The 23,752-nt window shown below is 44.1% G+C and overlaps 1 protein-coding gene across 2 annotated transcripts in view; it reads right to left on the reverse strand.

The window, feature by feature from the left end:
- Positions 1–252: 252 nt before the first annotated feature.
- The window catches only part of LOC146869536 (E3 ubiquitin-protein ligase TRIM39-like), a 69,050-nt gene continuing 45,550 nt past the window's right edge, over positions 253–23,752 (reverse strand). Inside the window, exons 4-5 of one of the 2 annotated variants that reach the window (XM_085603852.1) lie at positions 19,800–19,822; positions 253–1,535 (exon numbers count right to left, since the gene is read on the reverse strand). In XM_085603852.1, the coding sequence (XP_085459978.1) occupies positions 1,325–1,535; positions 19,800–19,822 (234 nt within the window). In that variant the 3' untranslated portion in view covers positions 253–1,324. The remainder of the gene's footprint in view (positions 1,536–19,799; positions 19,823–23,752) is intronic. The other variant, XM_085603839.1, reaches the window with a different exon arrangement.

Here is a 23,752-nt window from a genome sequence, read left to right on the forward strand (position 1 = left end):
CAATTGTGCAACTCCCTGCAGGGAAGATGTCAGGTGCCACAGAGGAAGGGACACTCCTTGAGACAATGTCTCCAAACACTAAGAGCATACACGACCAAAGAATCATTGCAGAGACCTTATGATGGCACGCAGAAACCAGCCTCCACCCCATGAGCAGCACACTACAACATTTCCCAGACACCTAACACATGATCACCACCACAACTCATGGAGCATTAGCAGCAACATCAATACCTGAAAAGCAATCGTGTTCAAAGGAAAAACAAAATGCTTTATTCAGCAGTAAAATAAAAGGTATGAAAGGCTACTATTTACAAAGGCCATAGGCCAGTCCGGATAGAAAGTCCAGGGGGGGGGGCGGTTGAGGGACACATCGCAACGCGTTTTCCCTAGCTTGCCTGCACATTCGAAACCTCTGTTTCATCGACTGGGGTGGGGGCATCCCGTGGGGAAGGACCAGGCACCACAGGGACAGGAGGGGGAAGGGTAGGTGTTGTGGGTGCAGGGACGGACGACTCCACCACAGGGGGTGGGGCAGCGCCAAAGGTGGATTTGAGCACGGCGCTGCACACTACTGCCAGGTCGCCCAGTGTCTCCCCTGCACCCGAATAAACCACAGGCCCCAAGGAGGGGGGCAGAGGGGGGGGGGGGGTCGGAGGGATGGGGTGCAGCGCTACTGGGAGAGGGGGTGGACTCAACTCCCCTACCCGTGGAGTGCCTTGCCCGTTTGCGCGCTGGTGAGCCAGTGGGGCTGAGGCCCAGCCCAGCCAAGTAGCTCTCCTTCTCCGATTGTGGGGCAGGGGAGCCGAGGGGAGTGCGATGGTCGGGACTGTGTGGTTAGGCATGCGGAGTCAGACTGTGGCTGCGTGTCTGCCTGCCCTAGACGCAGTGGGTGTGCCTACTTCCCCCTGAGTGTGCATGACAGGAGGTGTGCGCTTGCCCTTCCCTGTTGGTGTGCTGGCTGTGTCTGGTGTGGTGCCTGCCTGGGAATGTGTGTGTGTGCTTGGGACAGGCATGGGAGTGGGAAGTGTGGATGGTGCAGGGGTAGGTGGGGGGACGAAGCGCTGCAGGAGACTCACTGCTGCAGTCAGTGACGAGTCCATGGACCTCAGCAACATCCGTTGGTCAGACATCGCTGATGACATGCCCTCCATGTACGACACCATCTGTGTCAGCAGTCTGGTGTGGCCATGTAGGACAGTCAGGATCGATGTCTGCCCAACCTGCAACTGCCGCTGAATGTCCACAGACTCGGCAGTAAGGGCATCAGGGGGGACAGGGGCAGGGGGTGCGGTGCCTGGCACAAAGGAGACACGGTGGTGCCCTACACGGACAGAAGGGACCGGAGCAACTGGGAGGGCGGTGATGGGAATGGAGGGGGCGGTGACAGTTGTAGTGCTGCTGCCAGAGGGGCCAGGTTGGTCGGGGTCATCCATGGAGTGGTGAGAGTCGTCGCTGCTGGTGGGGTCATCTTGACGCCGAGCCTGGGCCTGTGATTGTTCCCCCCCAGTGTTGGGTGGATCCATGATGTTACCCTGTGTGTGAGAGAGAGACAATGTTAATGGTGTTTCATGCGACATCCATGTTTCATACATATTCAAGTTGACACAGTTCCTCCAGGTAGTTGGATATGTCTAGCATTCCTCTCAATGTACACTTGTGGATGGGTATGTTGCGGGGGACAGATTGATATGTTCTCCTGAGTCTTTGGCCTGTCTAATTACTGCTAGGATGCTTATTTGGCTATGGATTGGTCTTGTTGTGTCACATGTCCATTGTAGGAGTGGCTGAATCCATTGCCTGCGGCGGGGGTGGGTGCTTGTGTAAGGGATGGGGGGGTGACCGGGCATGCTGTTGGGTGTACTATCCGCTGCTACCGGTAAGCTTCTCAGTCTACAATCTCTCCATTTCTGAGAAGCACACATTTGTTTAATGATATAGTGCTCCATATCCATAGCCAACACCACCCACCCCCACTGCAGAGGCAACACTCCGGCATAGGTAAAGCAAAAGCCATGGTCGCCCCCTGAAATACGGACTGTCATCTTAAAACCCTCCTTTTCAATGGGAAGCCAGCGTTTAACATAAACGCTGACGCTACCCAATGATAATGAGGGGCGCGCCTCGAGTCCCCTACTCCCAAACTTAAGCTGATTACTACAAGTCTCGAGGCGAGGAGCGCATGCCCGCTCCAGCGCCAGCCGAGACCTAAAAAATAATTGGAGTGCAGTCAGAAGTTGACCAACAAACAAACCAAGCATGTTTTGGGGCAGAGGTATGAACCACAGAGTTTTGTTACTCTTGACTAAGGCTCCCGGTTTTTCATTTTTAATGATTTTTACAGATAAATACAGACAGAATATAATGGGTTTCTTTTCTGTATTTATTGTTTAAATCAGAAAATAGGGTATTTTCCGATTGACTCTCCATGCTGTTATTCGTGACTTTCAACGCAACAGCTGAGCAGATTCACAGCATGGGGAGATAAACTGGTTGAGATTTCCATAAATCAATGCATATTTGGCTATTTAATGTATTAAAACCTGACAGGTATCAAAGTAGGATTGCATATTTATCGGTTAAATAAATGTGGAAAAATACATGTTATGACTTAATTTATTCACAATTTGGATAAATACCAATAGGATGGCCATAAAATAAATATGGAAAAATACAGGCGGAAATGTTAAACTAATAAATACCATAAAACAAGGAGCACTACTCTCGATGCAGGAGGGTGATACAGTTCAAACATGAAGAATGTTTATGTTATGATAAATTTATTGACTATTCCAGGAAGTGTTGTGTGGTTCAGTTCTCTCACTTTGACTTCATTTCGAGTCCCCAGTCAAAAAATAAAAGGTGCAGGACAAGATGTTACTGCTAAGATATGTCTGCCTTTGTCCTTTTTCTCAGGAGCTGCAATGAGGCAAAACTCTGTAGGTTTGAGGCAAGATCACCAACACTCTACAAAAGCCAAAATGTTTATGGCATTAATCTGTTTATTAGGACACAACAGAGGACCATCAAAGACAAGAGCATACAAACTCCATTGCTATGGAGACTCGCAGAAAGAGGAACCAAAGTGTTGCATACCTTTAATTATATGTTTGAAGTGCCATAACTAAACACAGTACGATAGCTTTGTGTCAGTAACGTTAACACATTAGGGTAAGTGAGAATAAAGAGGGTATGGGTACAATGGCAACACAGACCTCTACCAAAAAGGGAGATATGATTCTCTGAAATATGAAGCATGGCACCAATTAAGAGTTATAAAGACCTTCACACCATGCTGTAGAAGAGCCCAGCATCACATAACATGCACCATGAGGATAGCTACAGGATGCTTCCAGCTGGGTACACAATTGTACAGTACCATTCCATAGCACTCAATGCCATGTGAATTCAACTTTTTCCTAATGAGCTGTGGCCCTTGCTTCTTCAAATGGGCGTCTGGGCAGATGTCTGTAAAGATCTGTGTTTTGCTGTCACTCAGTTGTAGGGTGTTTTTTGTTGCTGCTCTTGTTCATCTGCACTGGCGAGTCAGATCAATGACAGGCGCACATTCACATTGAGATTTGCTAGACCGCTTCAAGGGGATTCTGATCACTTTGTGCACATCTGACTGTACAGTTGATGCCCTCAAACAGCTCTCTTAGAAAGAAACGTTGCATTGCAGTTTGACTCATCTATCCACACTACCCCCCACCCCCACATGTAAAGGCGGGGCCTGCAGTGCATGGATTTTAGATGCCTTTGCAATGTTCTCGAGCCTTCCATGTTGGCTTTGAGTTGTGACGAAGGTGCTTTATTAATTAGAAAATAATCTTTATACATGTTTTAGTTAGCATGACTGGGCCACACAATGTATTTACTGGGCCTTTGTATGTTCGCACTGACATCTATTTTCAAGTTTCTGAAGAAACGTGGCTTTCAAAGTTGAGGAATCAAGTTGCCCATGTGCATGTTTTCCTCTTCTGGTTTTTTTCTTTTCATAAAAATTGTTGAAATGGGATTTTTTTCAAGGTGTGGTTTTGTTGTACTGCAGAGATCGGCGTGCCTTTTGTTGTACTGCATAGATCGGCGTGCCTTTTGTTGTACTGCATAGATCGGTGTGCCTTTTGTTGTACTGCACAGACCGGCGTGCCTTTTGTTGTACTGCACAGACCGGCGTGCCTTTTGTTGTACTGCATAGATCGGCGTGCCTTTTGTTGTACTGCATAGATCGGCGTGCCTTTTGTTGTACTGCATAGACCGGCGTGCCTTTTGTTGTACTGCATAGACCGGCGTGCCTTTTGTTGTACTGCATAGATCGGCGTGCTTTTTGTTGTACTGCATAGACCGGCGTGCCTTTTGTTGTACTGCATAGATCGGCGTGCTTTTTGTTGTACTGCACAGACCGGCGTGCCTTTTGTTGTACTGCACAGACCGGCGTGCCTTTTGTTGTACTGCATAGACCGGCGTGCCTTTTGTTGTACTGCACAGATCGGCGTGCTTTTTGTTGTACTGCATAGACCGGTGTGCCTTTTGTTGTACTGCATAGATCGGTGTGCCTTTTGTTGTACTGCATAGATCGGTGTGCCTTCGAGGAGGCCCTGTTGAGATGTTCTACTATGTTGCTCTATTCAAAGACTGCTGCCACAACTTTATTTTGTTCATGCCTTATTTCTAGTTTGCTACAATAGTGCAATATCATTTAGCCTGTTTGAGGGATATGGGGATTAATAGTTATTAATGATTCAGGAGCTTCTTAAAGTAACTTATTTGAGGTAGCACAATGTCTACAGTGTTTATTGGTTTATGTCATGTATCTTTGGTAGCACATCCCTATAATACCCTTCATACCATGTCGAGTGCGTTGTTTTTCACTTGTCAAGCTATAAAATGTGCCTTTTCGGGGATGTGTGCCAGACCTTTTCTTTGCGTTCATATCTGGCAGACCTCATGTTGGACTGTTATTTGACTTTATAATTGGTTTTCTTTTGCTTCCAAACTGAATGGACTCTTAACTGTCGACTGCTTTATCTCTCTTCTTGGAGGCAGACTATGTTGGTCCTCATTATTAATTTCTTTCCTTTGATTTACAAACAGAGTACATGTTAGCTGGCTAATTCCCTTTTGTTGTGACCTCTTGTAATTGGCTTTATTTTTATGCATAATTGATGCGGATTTGAAATATAACAAACTACTTTTTGCCTTCTCTAAGGATTTCTAATTTTGAATAAACCTGTATGGTTTTGACTTTGAATGCTGTCCTGCAAAGGTTATCTTTATTTGTTCTAGGGCCATAGCACTATGGTATTCACACAGACCCAATCCTGCACAACAGCCCTTTGAATGTATTAATGGAAAGCACCAACAGAATTTTGGTGGACAATTGGGGTAAATGGTGCAACATTTGGTGCAATTTAGTAGGTAAAAATTTCGAGCAAAAATTTATAAAAAATGTGCTGCCCAAAAAATTGTCAGGAGGTGGGGAATCCGGAGTATTAAATGCTGGTGCGCTTTTTGTGAAATGGGCTGTCTTGTGTGGGGAGTTCTTTTATGTGGCTCGTAATTGTGTATTGTCTTGCAACGTGTGATTCAGAGTGAGTTGTTTTTGCAGTACGTGGAAATCACACAGCAGGTAATGTCAACTGTGTTTTTGTGTTGCACATGCATTGAAAACTACATTACGATGTTTTTTGCAAATTGCTGAATCGGTTTACATGTTGCTTCTGATAAAGAGATATTGTAATTGTCTTGGATTTAAGAATAAGGTTTACATATTTATGGAAATCCAAGATCTCGAGATGATAATATAAGGTTGTCGGCTAAAAAGGCGTGTGGCCTCATGTGAGGTTACATGTTAAAGTTCCTTGGAATTCTTAGTAATCTAGTTGTGTATGAATCATCTGGGTAGTGTTGTTTATTCTTCTGTGCACAAGGACAGTACACTGATTCCAAAGATGGTTTACCGCTGGACGAGAACCTATATAAGTGTGATTGAGGCCACAATGTGCGTTTCTGTGGCAAGTTTGAGTTTTTGATCCCGTATCACAGCAGGCAAACAAAGGTTTATTTGTTTGGTTTACATCTTGCAGTTCAAGTCTTGCTTTGCATTGTATTCTGATTTATAGTATAGGTTTTGCATTTATTGAGAGCTAGGTTGAGATTACAATGGGTGCACTTTTGAATAAGTATGCTATTCCTGCTAAGGAAGGGGGGCCCTGCCCCCAATCGGTACCCCACCTACAAATTGCTCTTGGACCACATATTACATACGTTTGTGGCTTAAAGCATGGAATACAATTACTACTGACATTAAAAAGCCACAATTCCCTGTGCATGTTAAATTTGAAGTGAAAAGGATTACAACTTTGAGGCGTGTCGTGTTCGAGATGAAGCTACAACCTGTACTTATGCAATACGAAGCCATGAATGAGTGGGCCTACATGGTGAATGAGAAAGCACGTGAGAAAATGTTGAAAGTGCTCATTGGTAAGGCGGGAAGAAGGCACAGAGACAGGAAGTGTTAGAAACTATAGGCACTTTCCCGGAGCTTGCTGATGTATCAGACACAAAGAAAACCAAAGATTACAAAAAGGAGAACGAGAATGAGATGGTAAAGAAGGGGTGCGATTTAGAGGGAGCAGATGAGTTGATGGACAGATTGTTGACTGAAGTAAGGCAACTTCCATATAACCAGGCTCGTTTGCAAGTGTAGGTGAAATAGATACGAGTCAGATAGCGAAGTGTCAGGAGATATGAAGCGGTGCTTTACTGCTCACACTTTTGACAAAGACTTTGGTTTTACTAGTCGTTTGCATTTGGTGTAAGCCAGCTGTGTACTGTTCTGTTTTTTGCAATTACAAAAGTCCATTTATCCACAATGTCTGTTACAGAATCAGGTTCCATCAAAGCATACCTTTTAGAACTACACTATTTTAGTTATTACAGGCTGTCCTCAATAAATCTTTTCATACTATATTTGTTCTTGAAGGTTGGATGAAGGTGTGTCATCAAGAAGAATGTATTGCTGTGTCAACACTGGATTTATGGAACATACAGAGGACACTAGAAGATCTTATCCACAGGCAGGGCAATCTCATGACTGCTACATTTTTATACAGAGTTACATATTAAACATTTCTAGGTTTTTGATAACTACTTAGTAAAGTTTGTACACTGCAGTTTTTGGTACACAATGTCATTGAATCACATCTGTGATTTAACTCACATTACCAACTTTCACCAGGTAGAAATGGACTTGTGTCCCACAATATTTGATGTTCAGAAGCCTAACCTATCATTGACTTACACACACTGAAGGTATGTGAAACTATCACTCAAGCTTCTGCCATTTCGAGCATAGCAAAAATACATGAGCTACCTGCCCACTTTAATGGTTTTCAATGTATTGATCTCAGAAGGAGTTTGTCTTGCTATATATGGAACTACTGACCTACAGATTACATCAGAGACCAGTGGTGAGTGTTTAACTCCATCTAGCTTCATAGATGACTCCCTCTGATATCCTATCGAATTGGTCTCAAATACCTTTCTCCGCTCATATTTATACAATAATTCTCTCCTGACCAAAATACATTTTGGACAGGGGACTTTGCAGTTCAGATGTTCTCACATGACACCTTCTTGAACGCATAATCATGAACTACTTCCTCGAACCCTATACATTGGAAGAAGGTATTGCACATTTCAACCTCCACATTCAATAAGTCATGGGGCCAGGTCACATCTGCTCGGTACTGTTTAAAACCAACACATCCATTTCCTCGGCAATTGTTTAAATATGAAAGCGACTACACACCTATACAAGACTCGGGTGCAATTCAGAAATCAATAAGTAATCATGTGGAATCAGCTCTCAGCAGTCGTGTAGGTACAGATACAGTAACTCGAGTCACACCGGCCTCGGACAGACACAACCAGCAATCAAGCAAATTTAGAAAATCATATGCTCATTATGCCAGGCATACATGCTGCCTCCTGGGACTCTGCCTGAGGAAGTATTTCAGCTCTGCTGAGAAGCATAAACATGCCGCCTTTCAATTCAAAAAGTGTGATTGGAATTGCAAGTGCATAAAAGGGACTTCTGGGCCTTACCTGCCTGAAGGGTCTTAGCATAGATGCATAGATGAGCGAGCAGCAAGAACACTCGCTCCAAGTGTGCAAAAACGTGTGGATTTCCATTAAAAAAAAAGGGCATTTCAAAATCCTGATTGCAGAAGCCAGGTGTTGGGTCACGCCTACATTATATAAATACACTGGGAAGGCAACTTTGTGAAACTGGGGTCCTCTCAGAAGCAGCCAATTTTATACAGTTGTTTAGCTTCAAACGCTTATTATTTACAGAAATTAATGGTTAGAAGTCATATGGTTCAAGGAGCACCTAAGATTGGGTTGTGGACAACAATTTAAGAACCAGTGGCCAGATTTTTTGAATTAGCAGTAAGATCAAGAGCTGTTTCTGTCCTCATTTACCAATTGTCCCTGTAAACACTGTAGGAAAAGGTTTTAAATGTCGAGGTTACTAAGCCTCAGTGCTTAATTTGAGCCAGTGATTTCTGGTGCTCGGCACTGTCACTTAATTAACAATACAACAGTCCACCTCATGGTGACCTTGTCAGTTTAATTTTGAGATTAGCACAACAACAGTTCTTAATAAGTCAATATACATTCAAATTAACAACACCTGCCCCCCACGCCATTCCTATAGCGTTGGGTTGCCTGCAATAGTCTGAATTGTCAAATCTGTAGGAGTGTGATAGTTAATAGTTAGTACTGTTAGTGGCAGCGCTGCCAGGGGCAATGGGTGGCGTAGGTTCTCCAGAGAAGGGCCCCGGCACTTACTTTTCTTTTTCTTTCTTTCTTTGTGAATTAAGCACTGCTAACCTGCATACATGCTTATAGGTAAGGAGGTTATATTCACGAAACAGTTAAACCTAATATTTATGTCATGCTATATTTTAAAGGTTTGTGATTATAGAATAATTCTCTACTACATGACCTTTCTTCCTTCTGTAAATTTTTTTCAGTCTTTGCTTGCATTCTCATATAAATTTATAGATCCAATTAGCTATGTTCACTCTTCTCACAGTAAAATTAAAAGAAAATAAATGACTCCACGGTGGGACTAGGAGTGCAGGCCATCCCTATCCTGCCCCTTTTATGTGGTTTACCCATTTTTCCAAGAAAGGGGACTGAATCCCGAGTCCTAAAATGGCTGCGATCACATCTTTGTTAATGTGGAGACAGCCAATCAGATCTTATCGGAAGATCTGTCCGTTTGAAGTGTCGTCCTCCAGCAGTGTGAAATAGCTATATTCGTTTAACCTAAATATCTCAAACTACTGAACAGAATTACACCAAATCACAAAATCACACTTTCAGGACCAAACTCCAGCTATCTGCCAAATTGGTGCAATTCCGTTCAGTCATTTGGGCTGTACTTTTGTCCAATTTTCATATGGAAAAATAGTTTTGGCACCCACCCACCCCTTTTCTTTGTCCCCACTTGACAGATCACATCAAAATTTACCAGGAAAGAATGGAGGCGGATGAGACTTTTTATTGGAAAGTCTTGTGAATATTCGTCAAACGGCACCAAAGTTATTACCAAACCAAAAAACGTTTTTCCCAACACTCCTATGAGTACTTTTTTTGTTCCCAGTTTTCTCAACCTGTTAAGTAGTTGGTAACAGGAGCAGGTCATCAGTGTCCTGGACCATTTAAATACACGTTGTCGCGTAGATTAGATACATGGCAAATTATTCATCACTTGGAAAGGGAGCAGGGAAAAAAACAATGAGTTTGTAACCACACTCAACAACAAAATGAACCTCAAATGTAAAGTCCACCTCAAAAAAAAGTAATAGAATTTTAGGACATCAATGTGAAATTTATTAGTATAGATTGATCACTAATCTGCATAGTAAAGCTACTGCTGGAAACACTATTACATGCTAATAGTAGCTACCCGATATCCTTGATACATAGTTTTCCTAATGGCGACTTGCTCTGGTCAAGGCACAATTGCGGCTCTGAGACTTCTTATTTTGGGATGACACAACAAGGTGAGGTTTAGGGAAAGACGCTATCCTAAGGAAACACTGGATGCTGCCATACCAAGTGCCAGGCAAGTACAAAGGGAAGAATTATTAATTTCCAAAACCATGACGCAATACGCAGACAAAATATAATCACTGAGTCCATGAAATTAGAAATATCTTTGACAAAAACTGGAAGATTTCAATGAAGGAGCAGAGCCTTAGAGAAACTGTAGTCATCCCAAAATTACATACAGAAAGGGGATAACATTTAAGGATAGGTTGGGCAAGAATTACATAACTAACAAGTCCAGCCTATATAATCTCTGCAGAATATATATATTTTTGTTTACATGCAAGCAGTGCGACGCTTGCATCTGAGAGGCGTGAATCTGCTAGATTAAGGACTACTCAAATTATGTATGTTGCACACTTGGGTTTAATCTAAATTATGACCAAATCCAATGTACCTATATTTGATGTCTGGTATTGCATTGCCAGCGTACTTTAGAAATCTGATTTCATATTTGATGAGGTGCATTCCGCTCTAGTAGGATCAATTTAAAAAAATTTATGGAGGGTTTTTATTGGAAAATGTGATGGGGGTTGCACCCCTTTGCATCCAACATGTTTTTTATACATCGGTGTACATGTTTTTTATGGCTGCGTAGATGTATCGCTTGGCAGACTGTGGTGCCAGAATCAACAGATTCTAAACTTTGGATATGTTGCACACTGGGGTTTTATGTGCAATAAATATAATATGTAGAAGTTGGTAATAGCAGGTGTGGTTACTTTTACCCTCCGATCCGGATTCAAGTCCCTATTTAGCAGTATTTTTACACATACATTGTACAATATTGTGGGTGGCAGTCACGACAAACCACAGCATGTGGTATTTTGTTGTGTTTTGTATGTGTTGATTGTTCACAGTACACAGCATTTCATGGCAATGAGGGTTTGTTGACAACAAGGAGACTTTCACAGGTTGCTATAATGTGGCAGCCACAGTGCAACAGTAGCAATAACCATTGGTGCCCTCATGTTTTTCATTACACTGTGTCCAAGTTTTATGTATGTTGTCAATAGATGCATTTCACCGGTGGGCAAGGTGGTTTTTGCTGAAACGTGTCGGCTTTGTTGATAAAACACCTTATGAGATAGATGGAATAAACCCAATTTGCAGCAGGATCTGGACATGGATTCACTGAAAGTGGTGAATGATCACTCCCTTTGGAAATGTCCCTTTATGTCTAGGCTCCTTTCAGAAGCAGTGGTCAGTCAAACACCATTTGTATAGTAATTGACATCCTGGACCCATACCGGCTATTTTACTGGTTATAGGTCATGGCCTTTGCTCATCGCCTGGCCGTCCTCCTCTGTTATTCTTTCCTCTATGATCAACTCAGAGACATCCATATCACTGCAGAATGTAGACACTAGCAAGCAACAGTAAAACTTACATTTCCAGCCGCTTCTTTGGCCTGACGAATGGATAGGTTTATGCCAAAACCACCAATTAAGGTACACACATCTAAAAAGGAAGATCCTAGTAGAAGGGAAACCTCCAACATCTTCAGTTATCCTCACTGGTATCAGAAGTGTGGTAAACAATCTTGGCATCAAGGTGGATCTGCCCTTGTCATTTTCCTGTCAAGCAGTGTTTACAGTGAAGCCTGGCTTTAGCCATTTTACAGCACTAAGAACACCTTCTCATTTCCAGGGTGGTTTCAGCCAATCCCAGCAATGATCAATTTTCTACAGTCCGTACTAGATGCACCAAAGGCATCTACCTGGGACCCTGGGAACTTGATTGCGAGGCACAAGTGACCACAGAATATAGAACCTGTAAACATATACCCACTTATGTTATACCATCCTGAAGTTATACCCACTCTACCATGCACAGAGATCTCACACATGATGTGGCTTGCGTTGTTACAAGTGTTGTATAAATGCTACAATTTTAGATGGTATAAGTGATATAATGTGAAAGGATATAAGTTGTGCATAGAGACGGCATAAGTTATAGTTGATGTAAGGTGGTTAAAGAGTTCAATACAGTGCAGAAAGAACAAGTAGACTTTTCCTAACTTTAACAAAAATTGAACCTTTGGTTTTTTCGTAGATTCTTTTTTAATGAAATGTGTGTCAATTTGTACAGTCCAGCCGAGTGTCGATGAGTATCGTGAAGCAGAGTGTGGTACAGCGTAGTGTCGTGGAGTAGAGTGGGGTGTGGTACAGTGGAGTGGCATAAAGTGGAATAGCGTACAATGGAGTGGAGTGTGGTACAGTGGAGTGACGCACAGTGGAACAGTGTACAGTGGAGTGGAATCGCTTACAGTATAGTGGCTTGGAGTAGACTTGCGTAGAGTGGTATGAGATCAGCGTACTGGTGTACAGTGGAATAGCACAGAGCGAGTGGCGTTCAGTGCACTGGCAAACAGTAGAGAGGCATAGAGTGGAATGGCATAAAGTGTAGTGTAGTAGAGATGAATAGCCTACAGTGGAGTGGTGTACAGTGGAGTTGCGTGCAGTGGAAAGGTGTATAGTGGCGTAGGGTGGGTGGCATGCAGTTCAATGGTTGAGAATGGAGTGGCATAGAGTGGAAAAGAATAGACTAATGGTGTACAGTAGTGGCATACAGTGGGATAGCGTAGAGTGGAGTGGCATACTGCAAAGTTGTGCATAGTGGAATAGCCTAGAGTGGAGTCGTGCACAGTGGAGTGGCGCAGATTGGAGTGGAGTGCTGTAGAGTGGAGCGGCATACAGAGGAGTAGCTTGGAGTGGTGTACAGTGGAATAGCGTAGAGTGTAAAGGTGCACAGTGGAGTAGCATATACTTGAATGCCAAAGACTACAGTGGTGCAGAGTAGTGTCAGAGTGGAATAGAGTAGAATGTAGTGGCGTAAACTGGACTGGCGTACAGTGCAGAGTGGAATGGCATAAAGTGTAGTGAAGTAGAGTTGAATAGCCTACAGTGGAGTAGCATAGTGTGGTGTTGCGTGCAGTGGAAAGGTGTATAGTGGCGTAGAGTGGAGTGGCATACAGTTCAATGGTTGAGAATGGAGTGGCATAGAGTGGAAAAGAATAGACTGTAATGGTGTGCAGTGGAGTGGCATACAGTGAGATAGCATAGAGTGGAGTGGCATACTGCAAAGTTGTGCATAGAGGAATAGCCTAGAGTGGAGTGGTGCACAGTGGAGTGGCGCAGATTGGAGTAGAGTGCTGTAGAGTGGAGTGACATAGAGGAGTAGCTTAGAGTGGAGTGGTGTACAGTGGAATAGCGTAGAGTGTAAAGGTGCACAGTGGAGTAGCATATACTGGAATACCGAAGACTAGAGTGGTGCAGAGTACAGTGTCGTAGAGTGGAATAGAGTTGAATGTAGTGTCGTAGACTGGACTGGCGTACAGTGCAGAGTGGAGTGGTATAGAGTGGAGTGTCTTACAGTGGAACAATGCATAGCGGAGTAGCGTAGAGTGTAGTGATGTACATTGAAATGGTGTACAGTAATAGCATACAGTGGAGTGTCTTATAGAAGAGTGGTGTACTCTGGAGTGTCAGAGTGGAATAATGTAGAGTGTAGTGGCGTAGAGCATAGTTGCATACAGCGGAACTGCATAAAGTGGAGTAGCCGTTTCCGTTTCATTAGTCTTTATTATCGATCACTTTCATCATAAAAAGACAATTACAAAGAGAACATTATAATCAGAATAAATATTAAGAAATATACCTATAAAACACAAATAAGATAAAAGCATATATAAACACAACTCTACAAACTAATGCCTCCTATTTCTGATGATCCAGACCCAACCCAAAAATTTGGCCACAGCCACTGCGATACATTCCCCAGTGTTAAATCTTAAGATGTTTAGGGCCTCAAACCCCTGCCTGGTGCCCAGAGTTCGACATATGGGTTTGAGCCATTTGGCCCTGGGGGCGGCATAAGCCGGGCAGACGAAAAATATATGACCCACTGTTTCTGTGCACTCTATGCACCAGCGGCAGGAATCGCCGTTCCCACCCTTCCAATTTTTTGTAAAGGATTTGATAGGTAGGGTGCCAACCCTCAATTGATGGTAAAGCTTCCTGTCACTGGGCTTGGTAATGATGTCCCAACAAGCTTCTAAAAGAGGGACATTTTTATGCACAAGAAAACTGCCTGACAAAGACTCCCCTGGGACTCGGGATAATTGTTTTTGATAAACCATAGACCAGTAAAGGTTTTTAAAAACTTTTTGGGGGGGGGGAATGGGTTAGAAACTGGATCAGTCCAGAGAAATCCCAGGCCCATAGATTCCAAATATGAGCCAACTTGTTTAAACCACAAGATGTTACCGGCGCCCAGGATAGAACGGACGTCCAGAAATGCTTTAGCATAGGGCTCTAATTCCGGAACTGTCCATAATCTCCTCCAGAAAGCCAGGGGTTTAAACCTGGCAATGTCAAAGGAATGGCAGCCAAGATCCAGCAATAGCGGTTTCACAGGGGTAGAACAAGGGAGACCCGTAAGCAGCCTAAAAAATTTGTATTGAGCCTTAACCAGTGGGGAAAGATCTGAAAAACCCCAAAGTTCAGCACCATAAAGGATTGCTGAGTTAATCCTGGCGTTATAAATTTTAACAGCGGGGCCTATCGTTTTCATCATGGATTGTTTTTGTTCCTTAACTAAACACCCCGAGAGTTGGGCAAATTTAAGGGAAAGAACATCTATTTGAGGCTTCCAGTTCAGTTTATTTTCGAAAACAACCCCCAAATAAGTCATCACATGAGCACGTTCGAGTTGGTCGTTATTCATGGTTACTTGGCCAGTCGTGCATTTCCCTTTGTTAAAAACCATGTATTTTGTTTTCGAAACATTGACTGACAGGTCAAAGTCAGAACAGAAATTAGTGAATACATTCAAGGCCATCTGTAGGCCAGACAAAGTCTGTGATAGAAGAAGGGTGTCATCGGCAAACATAAGGAGTGGAATTTTTATGCCTCCCAGCAAGGGGGCGTCCGTAGATGTAGATGAAAAGTACTGCACAACACTGTTAATGAATAACCAAAACAGAGTAGGCGCAAGGACGCACCCTTGTCTGACACCCCTGTTGACATTGAATCTGTCGGTGACCTGTCCTTGGTTCCCCCAACGTACTTGCGCGAAGTTGTTATCGTGCAACCTAATGACAATGTGCAGAAGGTCTGCAGACAACCCTAACTCAGCTAAAACCGCCCAAAGTTTGGTCATATTGACTAAGTCAAATGCTGACCGAAGGTCAACAAAAGCGGCGTACAAGGTACCGCCGCAAAGATAAACCGTTTTCCAGACGATCAGTTGGAACTTGAACGCCTGGTCAATGGTACTAGTGCTGGGTCTAAAACTGGCCTGCAGGGGCGAGATGATATTCTCCTGCTCCATCCAAGCCTGAATTCTAGCCAGGATCATCCTAGCTATGATTTTTTGAACAGAGTCAATTAAACTAATCGGGCGGTAATTCCCCGGGCAAGAGCGATCACCCTTCTTGAAGATGGGCAGAATCTCCGCGCCCATCCAGGATTCAGGAATGGCAGCCCCCTTAGCTATAGCAGTAGCCATGAGAGCAATGTAGGGCACCCAATTAACATGGTCTGATTTAAAAAGGTCCGCAGGGACACAGTCTATACCCGGAGCCTTTCCACTGGGAACCCTGGATAAAGCCAACTCTACCTCTTTACAATCAAATTTAAGGTTCGAAGGAGGGTACGTGACCTGGGAAGTTGAAGGAACGGACACTTCTTTCAGGTTCGAATCCGAGAACTGGCGTACACCCAAATATCAGGGAGTACATGGTTAGAAGGGGACTGCTTGCTTGGAGAATTACCCCATTTCACGATGTGCCAAAACAAGGTCAAATTCCTTAGTTTGCGGGCATCCAAAAGATCGTTCCAATGATCATTATCCCAAACTTTTTTGGCCATGGCTTTAGCCGAACTGTAGTGTTTCCTAGCAAGTCGGATATTTGCCTGATTTTGGGATTTAATGGCAGATTTCAATTTGTTATAAGACTCACGGCAGGCTTTATTATACCATGAGTTAGGCTTGGGATTACAAGATTTCTTGACCTTACACGGTTTAGAGAAAAGGGATTTAAGGTCTGAAAATAGGTTATCGTGAATAGGGGTAGACTCACCAACGGCATCCTCTCTACTCTGTAGAGTTTGAAGGTCTACCACCGCATGAGAAACTTTAGAACTGATCGCAGATAGTACAGTGCTGTCTAAAGCAATCTTTTCCCAACGCACTCTCCGTTGATTGTTGGTTAAAAGGGCGACAGCAGTGACAATCTCAGTAGGATTGTTTCTGCGGTCTGTGCATAGTGAAAGGTTCAGGACAAGGGGGTTGTGGTCACTCTCAGGCCTGTCCTGGATCACCATGTCGCTTAATGTGGACCAAAACTCAACTTTAATCAAGGCATAGTCGATTCTGCTACTACGTCGACCATCGGAGAAGGTGACCTTACCGGTCTTATCCGAAGGAGTCCGGCCATTAGCTGCCCTGAAACCACGCTCCATACACAGTGACATCCACTGGATGGCGGATTCAGTCCACTTCTTGATGGGCGGGAGATCAAGAGGTGGAATATTCAAAATTGTGTCCACTTCCGTTGTAAATGAGTCCCAAGCGAAAAGCAAGGGCTCGAAACAGCAATTTAAATCACCCACTATTACCACATTGGTACGTGGGTTAACAGTTTCCAGAAACCCGTCTAGTTGGAGAAAGGTATTAGTACCTTTGCCTCCTGGAAGGCCCCTGTTGTATACATTAATGATCAGGATATCGGGTTCATTGTTAAGTTGTAACAAAATAATCAAGAAATCAGGGCTGTCAATTGTCAACTCGGTGATACTATACTTTAGACTTTGTCTTACCCAAATGCAGAGACCGCCAGATGGGCGGCCCCTTGCACCACCAATAGCCCCTTTGTGAAAGTTGACAAAGCCAGAGAAGAAAATGGGATCCACAGCCCACGTTTCCTGAAAGACAAGAATATCGTGGATAGCTGCCCAGGCAGACCATTCCTCCATTACTATTTTGCTTCGTAAACCAGCAATGTTCCAAGAGGCCATTTTGAGGGGGGGGGGGGGAGAGCTGGATGAGCCAGCCATCTGAGGAACAGGTGAAGAATCCAGGGTGACGGGGTGGGTTACAGTAATACCATCTCCCCTACATACATTCTCATGTGGGCAGGAATCTGGATGTGGAAGTGGTGGGCTGTCAGAGTACAAGGTTGGAATACGGGTTACCGATTCAGAGGGGGGAGGAATAGGGTTATCAAGGTTAGTGGCCAGGGAAATATCCCGGCATTCCAAAACTGGAAAATGGAGGTCGGAGTTTCTATGGGGCACATTTAGAGTGACACGTGCATTATTAAAATGTGTAACACCCAAACCCCGGTATACTCCCCCAAGCCCACCTCAACCACCCGACCCTAGGCTGGTAGAACAATCGGGGCCCGCAGTGGTCTTAAATGCGCAGCCCAGAATGGTTTGGGTGGTTGGCAGTCAATCAACCCCCTCCAAGGAGTTCAGGGGAACATAGTGGTTAAGCAGGGGGAGATGAAAGTCCAATCCAGGCGGGCAGCGAGAACCCCTTGTGACCCTTTCCCAACCAGTAGACTGGGAACACAGGATATCACGAGGGTCACTGGAGTGGAAATAGGACAGATCCACGGTATGTATACCAGTGGTACTCAAAGTATTAGGAAGGGAACATATATGACTCACCACCCTCGGGTCTCGAAAGTTGGTAATTAGTGGAGTAGCATAGAGTGGAATAGCGTGGAGTGGTGTAAAGTGGAGGTGCATTTTAGTGGAATAGCATACAGTGGAACAGCGTAGACTGTAGTGGCATACAGTGAAGTGACTTAGACTGGAGTGGCGTAGAATAGAACAGCATAGAGTGTAGTGGCGGTGAGTGCAGTGGCATCGTGTGGAGTGACAGAGTGGAGTGGCGTATAGTAACGTTGAATACAGTGGGATAAGCGAAGAGTGGAGTGACTCACAGTGGAATGGCGTAGACTGAAGTGGCATAGAGTACAGTGCATTGCATAAAGTGTAGTTGTCAAAAATCCTTTCATAGGGCCACTGTGCAGGCAGGGCTACTGGGCCCAAACGTGCTTGTTGAGGCCTTTTACTCCTAATGTCCTGGGTCAAGTACCTATTCTGCATTTGACTCTCAGTGGTAGCTGTAGTTGAGCAGTCGAGGATTCCTGGGTTGGTAGTGGGGGGCGGGGGGATAAGGGAGATGTAGATAAAGGTGGAGTGGCATAGATTGGAATAGCATACAGTGGAGTAGCATAGAGTGAAATATTGTAGTTTGAACAAATGTAGTGAGAAAGTGGAAAAACTGATGTAGATGAAAGGCAGCAGGAATATAGATTATAGAGTGTAAATGGGTAATCATGGTAGTAGGTATCAACAGATTAAGTAGTGTTAAAGTTATAAGTCTGAAAAAACTTATTTATATCTTTTGCCAGGGTACACTGCTGTAACTTTGCGGTAAATGCATGCAGATGACAAGACAGTATAGGATTCGCTAGTGGAGGTCTTTACAAAACGTAAAAGGTAGACACGTAGTTTTCAGCAAACCTTTGCTGCGTTCTGGGTTAGGACCCTGAGATATAGATAAGTAATAGGTTCATTGTTGTTCTCGATCTATTACCACGTGATTAAAGTGATATTAGGTGGCGACATCATCATATTTTTCTATAGTCCCAGATTTCCTGATAGGAATTCCTGAGATTTGAAAATATATGTAACTGGGAATCCAAATTATAACCAAAAAGTGGCTACAGCCACTCTGTAATATACTGTAATATATCAAAAGTGTTTATGAAAGTATTCACCGAAGACCTGGTGTTTTCTTCTGTTCAAAGTTTCACACAATATCATATTTGCAGATAGGTCTGCAGAACCATAGTAGGCCTGGGAACCATGATGCCTCATGTTGTACATTGCACATTTTAGTAAACAACCTTGTTTTCAAGTCTGGCAAAGGAAGCGGGGTTCTTGTCAGTAGTTAGTATTTTGTGGATATGAAAGATATCTTCCTTTTAAGGTCATTCTGTGCTTCCTTAGTCTGGACACCAGCATACTCTAGATACTTTTCTTCTGAAACCAACTAATTAGGGTCACATGAGCCTGATAAATGGATTGTATGAATCTATATATATATATATATATTAGAGCGAATTTTACATGCATGTGGAGAAGCATGCAATGAGTAACATCCACAGGTCGATCCATGATTATTGCAACACAAAAAGATGATGAACATTGTCAGGCCTGATTTGCATATGGCTGGGTCCAAACTGGGGTGGCATTGCCAGCAAAAGAACAATGGATTTAACCCAGATCTGTGACAATGCTTGACAATGTTCGGCATTTGGTCCATCATCTTTTCGTGTTGCTATCGAGGATTATGCCCACATTTTCCTTATGAAATCGCCCGGGTGCTCGCACGCAACCATATGAAATAACCATGGCTGCTTCTATTTGGAGAGTTCAGCCAGCTGCTGCACTGATTTGCTTAGACTATCTGCCATACTTTCATACTGCGATCTAAAGCAGAACGCAAACTTCAGGTGAAGATTCATACGATGCTCCAAAAGTGGAATGATACCACGCTTTGGTGAAACGTACATCATAACAAGGTAGTGGAAAAGAAGTCAAGCAGGAACAAAAGCAAGTCTTGAATGCACATGAGGCAAGACAACGTACCTGCTCAAGATGATCTTCACCTCCTGTGGAGGAAAAGAGACAAAGAAGATAAATATTCTTCCCCCGCAATGCTGAGCATCGATTTCCTCCGTGAAGAGACATTGAGCCGCTATTAGAGGACAAGAGGTTTTTCTGACTGATGGGAAGACACATTCACCCTTATCGAGCCACCAGCCAAAGATGTGGATTGTGACTGAATGAACAATTACATTATAGATCACACACTGAACTGTTATGCTATATTATTAATAACTTAAGAAGGATCATCTTAGCACAACATTTACAAAAGGTGCAAAAAGCACGATCTTAATCTGCTTCCTTGAGCCAAAATGAAGCAGATGCTTTTAATGGATACATAGACGCCTTTCAGAGCGAGAACCTATCCGTTCATGGGACCTTTTGCGACTTTATTATTAGCATATGTCGCACTGTATAAAAATAGATGTATGGGCCAAAGACATGGGCAAGAACTCTAGCACACTGATCCACCAAGTCACGACTGCCAATAGACAATTAATCGCAGAAAACTGGACACAACACAACCCATCCCCCATCCCACCCTAAATAGAGCGGACACTAAATTATGGAACCTAGAAGCCACGGAACAACGAATGGATGACATTGCAGATCTACGTGAAACGTTTGGTACGATCTGATCACCCTTGGCTAACCATCTTTGGGGATTGAGGCAGGCCTCACATGGCCATACAGGCTCTAAGCTCTGGATCCGAACTTTTAGCCATAAGCGAAACCTGTAAGCAGTGATCAGACTGCCCATCACTAGGAGTCGGAGAAGGTGGACAAAGAGGGCTGCAATGACTAAACAATTCTGAACCTGTGTGGCAAGGGGGTGGGGGAGGTTAATGGGGAGATCATGAATAGTTTATTTGGGGGTTAAAGCTATGCAGGAATGTATCTGAATGTTTCACAATAAAATAGTTTGAAAGGCTACAAAAACATTTTAAAGAAATAATGTTGTAATCATGAACCTTGTTTTTTGGCTTCGATCACGGTGAACAAAACTGTTTCGATCATTGGGACATAAACAAAGTGGAGAACAGTCTTTCCTCATGATCTGTAACCTTGGATTCAAAGAAAGTATTATCCTGACAAAAAACTAAGGTGTCTATCTGCGCTGCACCAAGATTGAAAAGCAGGCCCCACTCTATGTCCCCCACTGTATTTCACACTAGTCCCATGTATGTATTTATGAACTTGTGTGTGGATGATGGGTCATTGTCAATGGAGAATGTTCAGGATAAAGAGTGCAGGCATCGGTATCCAGGGGAGATATTCGCCATTATTCTTTACCAAACAGGTAATAACAGAAAGCAACAATCTACTTGTGAAATGCATACTTGCAGCCAGGGAAGCTTTTGATATGGATGAATGATGGTTTTTGTTACCCAGCTTAATGTTACTCATTTTATCAATCGAAGAGTGACGAAAGGCTGAGCAGATGCTTTATGTACTTGTGACGAAAGAGTGAAACACAGGCCACTGAGTACATTATGCTACTGATTTATTGACTCATACACGAGCCGTCTCCACCTCCAAATGGTGAAGAGATGACACAATAGGATGATGGAAACAAAAAGTGCGTTTGTGCGATTTCGAATAGGAAATGTTAGACTCCTATAGTCATGGGAGGCATTGCAAAATTTCCTTTTTTTTCTTCTTTTAGCTCAAATAGGACAGTTTTGCAGACTGAAGGCGCAATAGAGATAATAACCATCTACTCAGCTTGTTCACTCTCCTATTTAGAAAATTACTCACCCTGTACCAACTCAGTACAGCTGTCATCCTTGGAGCTGTAACTCTGAACTAGGATCAGATCTCGCCATGGGGTGATTAGCACAATGTTTCTACTACATGTTTTGCATTAAATCATTTCACACAGTCTGCTTATTTACCAAAGGGCATGGTTGATAACAAAGAGGGTAATCGCATTTCAAGAAAGTCTCATCATCAAGAAGGTATCTTGCTCAGTCTGAAAAAACCCATAGAAAAGAACATTTCAGTGACACCTTCGTGCCATCAACAGTCACGGGCAAGCACAACTCAAGAAAGGGTTCCATCCAGCCTCCACTCCTACACAGCTGTGCTCTAGAGCATATACTTCGGTGGATAGGTTGCAACACCCCAATGTGATTCGGAAATGCCAATCTTCCTCTGGGATCATTCACTCCCCCCGGAACCCTTTTCCTCGTCTCCTCACTAACACGGAGGTGAAATCCATTACTGCACACACTCCCTAGCTCTACAAACAAGAACAAAATGCCCTACACCAAGCCAATTCCTCATAGGAGCTGCCTCAGTGGAAGGGCGTGGGCCACAATCCTCCTGTGTTTGTTGCCTGCCTTTGGCATAAATCTAGAAACTGGCACTGCCAGGCTCTCTTTTCTAAACGGAAGTGAACCAGTATACTGAATCTTCTTGCTGCAAGTGCACAATGCCATTTGCCAGGTCTTTGAATGTCCTTCGTTGCTGTCGGATGCTATGGATACCAACTCTCCCCGATCACGTTCTGTGGCCTGTTTTTTGGGTGCTATGGGGAGGTAAGCTGGTCCTGAGGTGGCAGTTCTTCCCTTCTACTTTTGGTGTCAGATCTCATGAGAGCTGGGGCTTCAGTGCCCAGGAAAATGAGTGCACTTTATGGCTCAGCTTTCTCTATCCAACTGCTCAGATCTGCCGAGCACCGCATGTGGTGTGAGCTGGTAGTCTGCTGGGTTCCTTAAGGCACCTTAGGAGATGGGTGCTAATAGTAATCACCTTCTAGGGCAAGAAGCTGAAGCCACCTAGGGCTCCAACTCAGGGATTGTTTTCTGCTGATATGGGGTTCCCCTAGGAAATGGAAGTGTGTGGTATGTGGTTGAGTTAGGCCTGGGTTCTTGCAGAGCTGGGGCCCTGGTGATCTTTTCCCTGTTCCCTCTCTAAGTTGAAAATGTGGTTAAGCATGGCCGGTCTTGCGTGTGGCGCTAGCCATCCTTGTGGGTCTGATGGTGTTGACTGGATGCTGCTGAACACTGGAACAAGGCTTCTGAAGGGCTAGGGCCCTGGTGATTTTCCTTCAGAGGTAGTTCTCCCAGCAGTGGGACTTGGTTCAAGACTTGTCCAAGATATTCCCGGTGTAGCCAGTACACTGTTAGGGGGGTTTGGATCGAAGGACTCATGTGATACGACACCCATGCTGCAGAATCCCAGGGCCTTTCTGGGCTCCAATGGGGCAGTGGTTTTCTCGTTTGCATCCTCTGTACAGCTTCAACCTGGCCTGAGGAAGGGGGCATAGTTGGGGGTGCTGTCAGGGTGAAACACAAGCAAAACTCAAATTACCCTGTGCTTAACTCTCTGGTAACTTGGCACAAAAGCAGTCAGGCTTAACTTATGGGCAATTTGCAAATTATTTATGCAGCCCACAAACCGTAATAAAGTAAAAAACCTGATGAGCTGCGAGGGCTGTGATGCGGGCTTGCTTCAAGGTTGGTTCCAATGAGAAGGTGTGAGGGCATGCATTGATGTTGCATTTCACTGCGTTGGTTCCTATGAGCTGCAATGTTATGTCGGGTTTGCGTTGCACTGAGTTGGCTCAGGTGAAGTCCACATCTGTGCAGGCAGAGCACCTTCAGCCCTACTTTCGAAGAGCCCACACTAGAGGAGCACTTTTAGCAGGCAGGTACAGAGTTCAGGATGCTTCTAGCATTTTTTGTCCCTGAGGCTCCGAGCAGGAGGCCAGCAAACTAGCCCTTGGAGACACTCTGGTGGTCCTGGGTTCAAGGTGCTGGTCCCGTCCTTCTCACTCAGGGAGCAGGGCAGCAGAGCCGTCCTTCTTTCAGCAGAACTTCCTTTCAGAAGTGATCTGAAGAGTGGGTCTGAGTATTTATATCTGGTGTCTTCTTTGAAGTGGGAGAAGCTTCTAGAGACCTTCCTATACAGAGGTGTCGGAAAAGTCCTTC

The sequence above is a fragment of the Triturus cristatus genome, chromosome 1_1, assembly GCF_964204655.1.
Source record: "Triturus cristatus chromosome 1_1, aTriCri1.1, whole genome shotgun sequence".
NCBI classification, from domain to species: domain Eukaryota; kingdom Metazoa; phylum Chordata; class Amphibia; order Caudata; family Salamandridae; genus Triturus; species Triturus cristatus.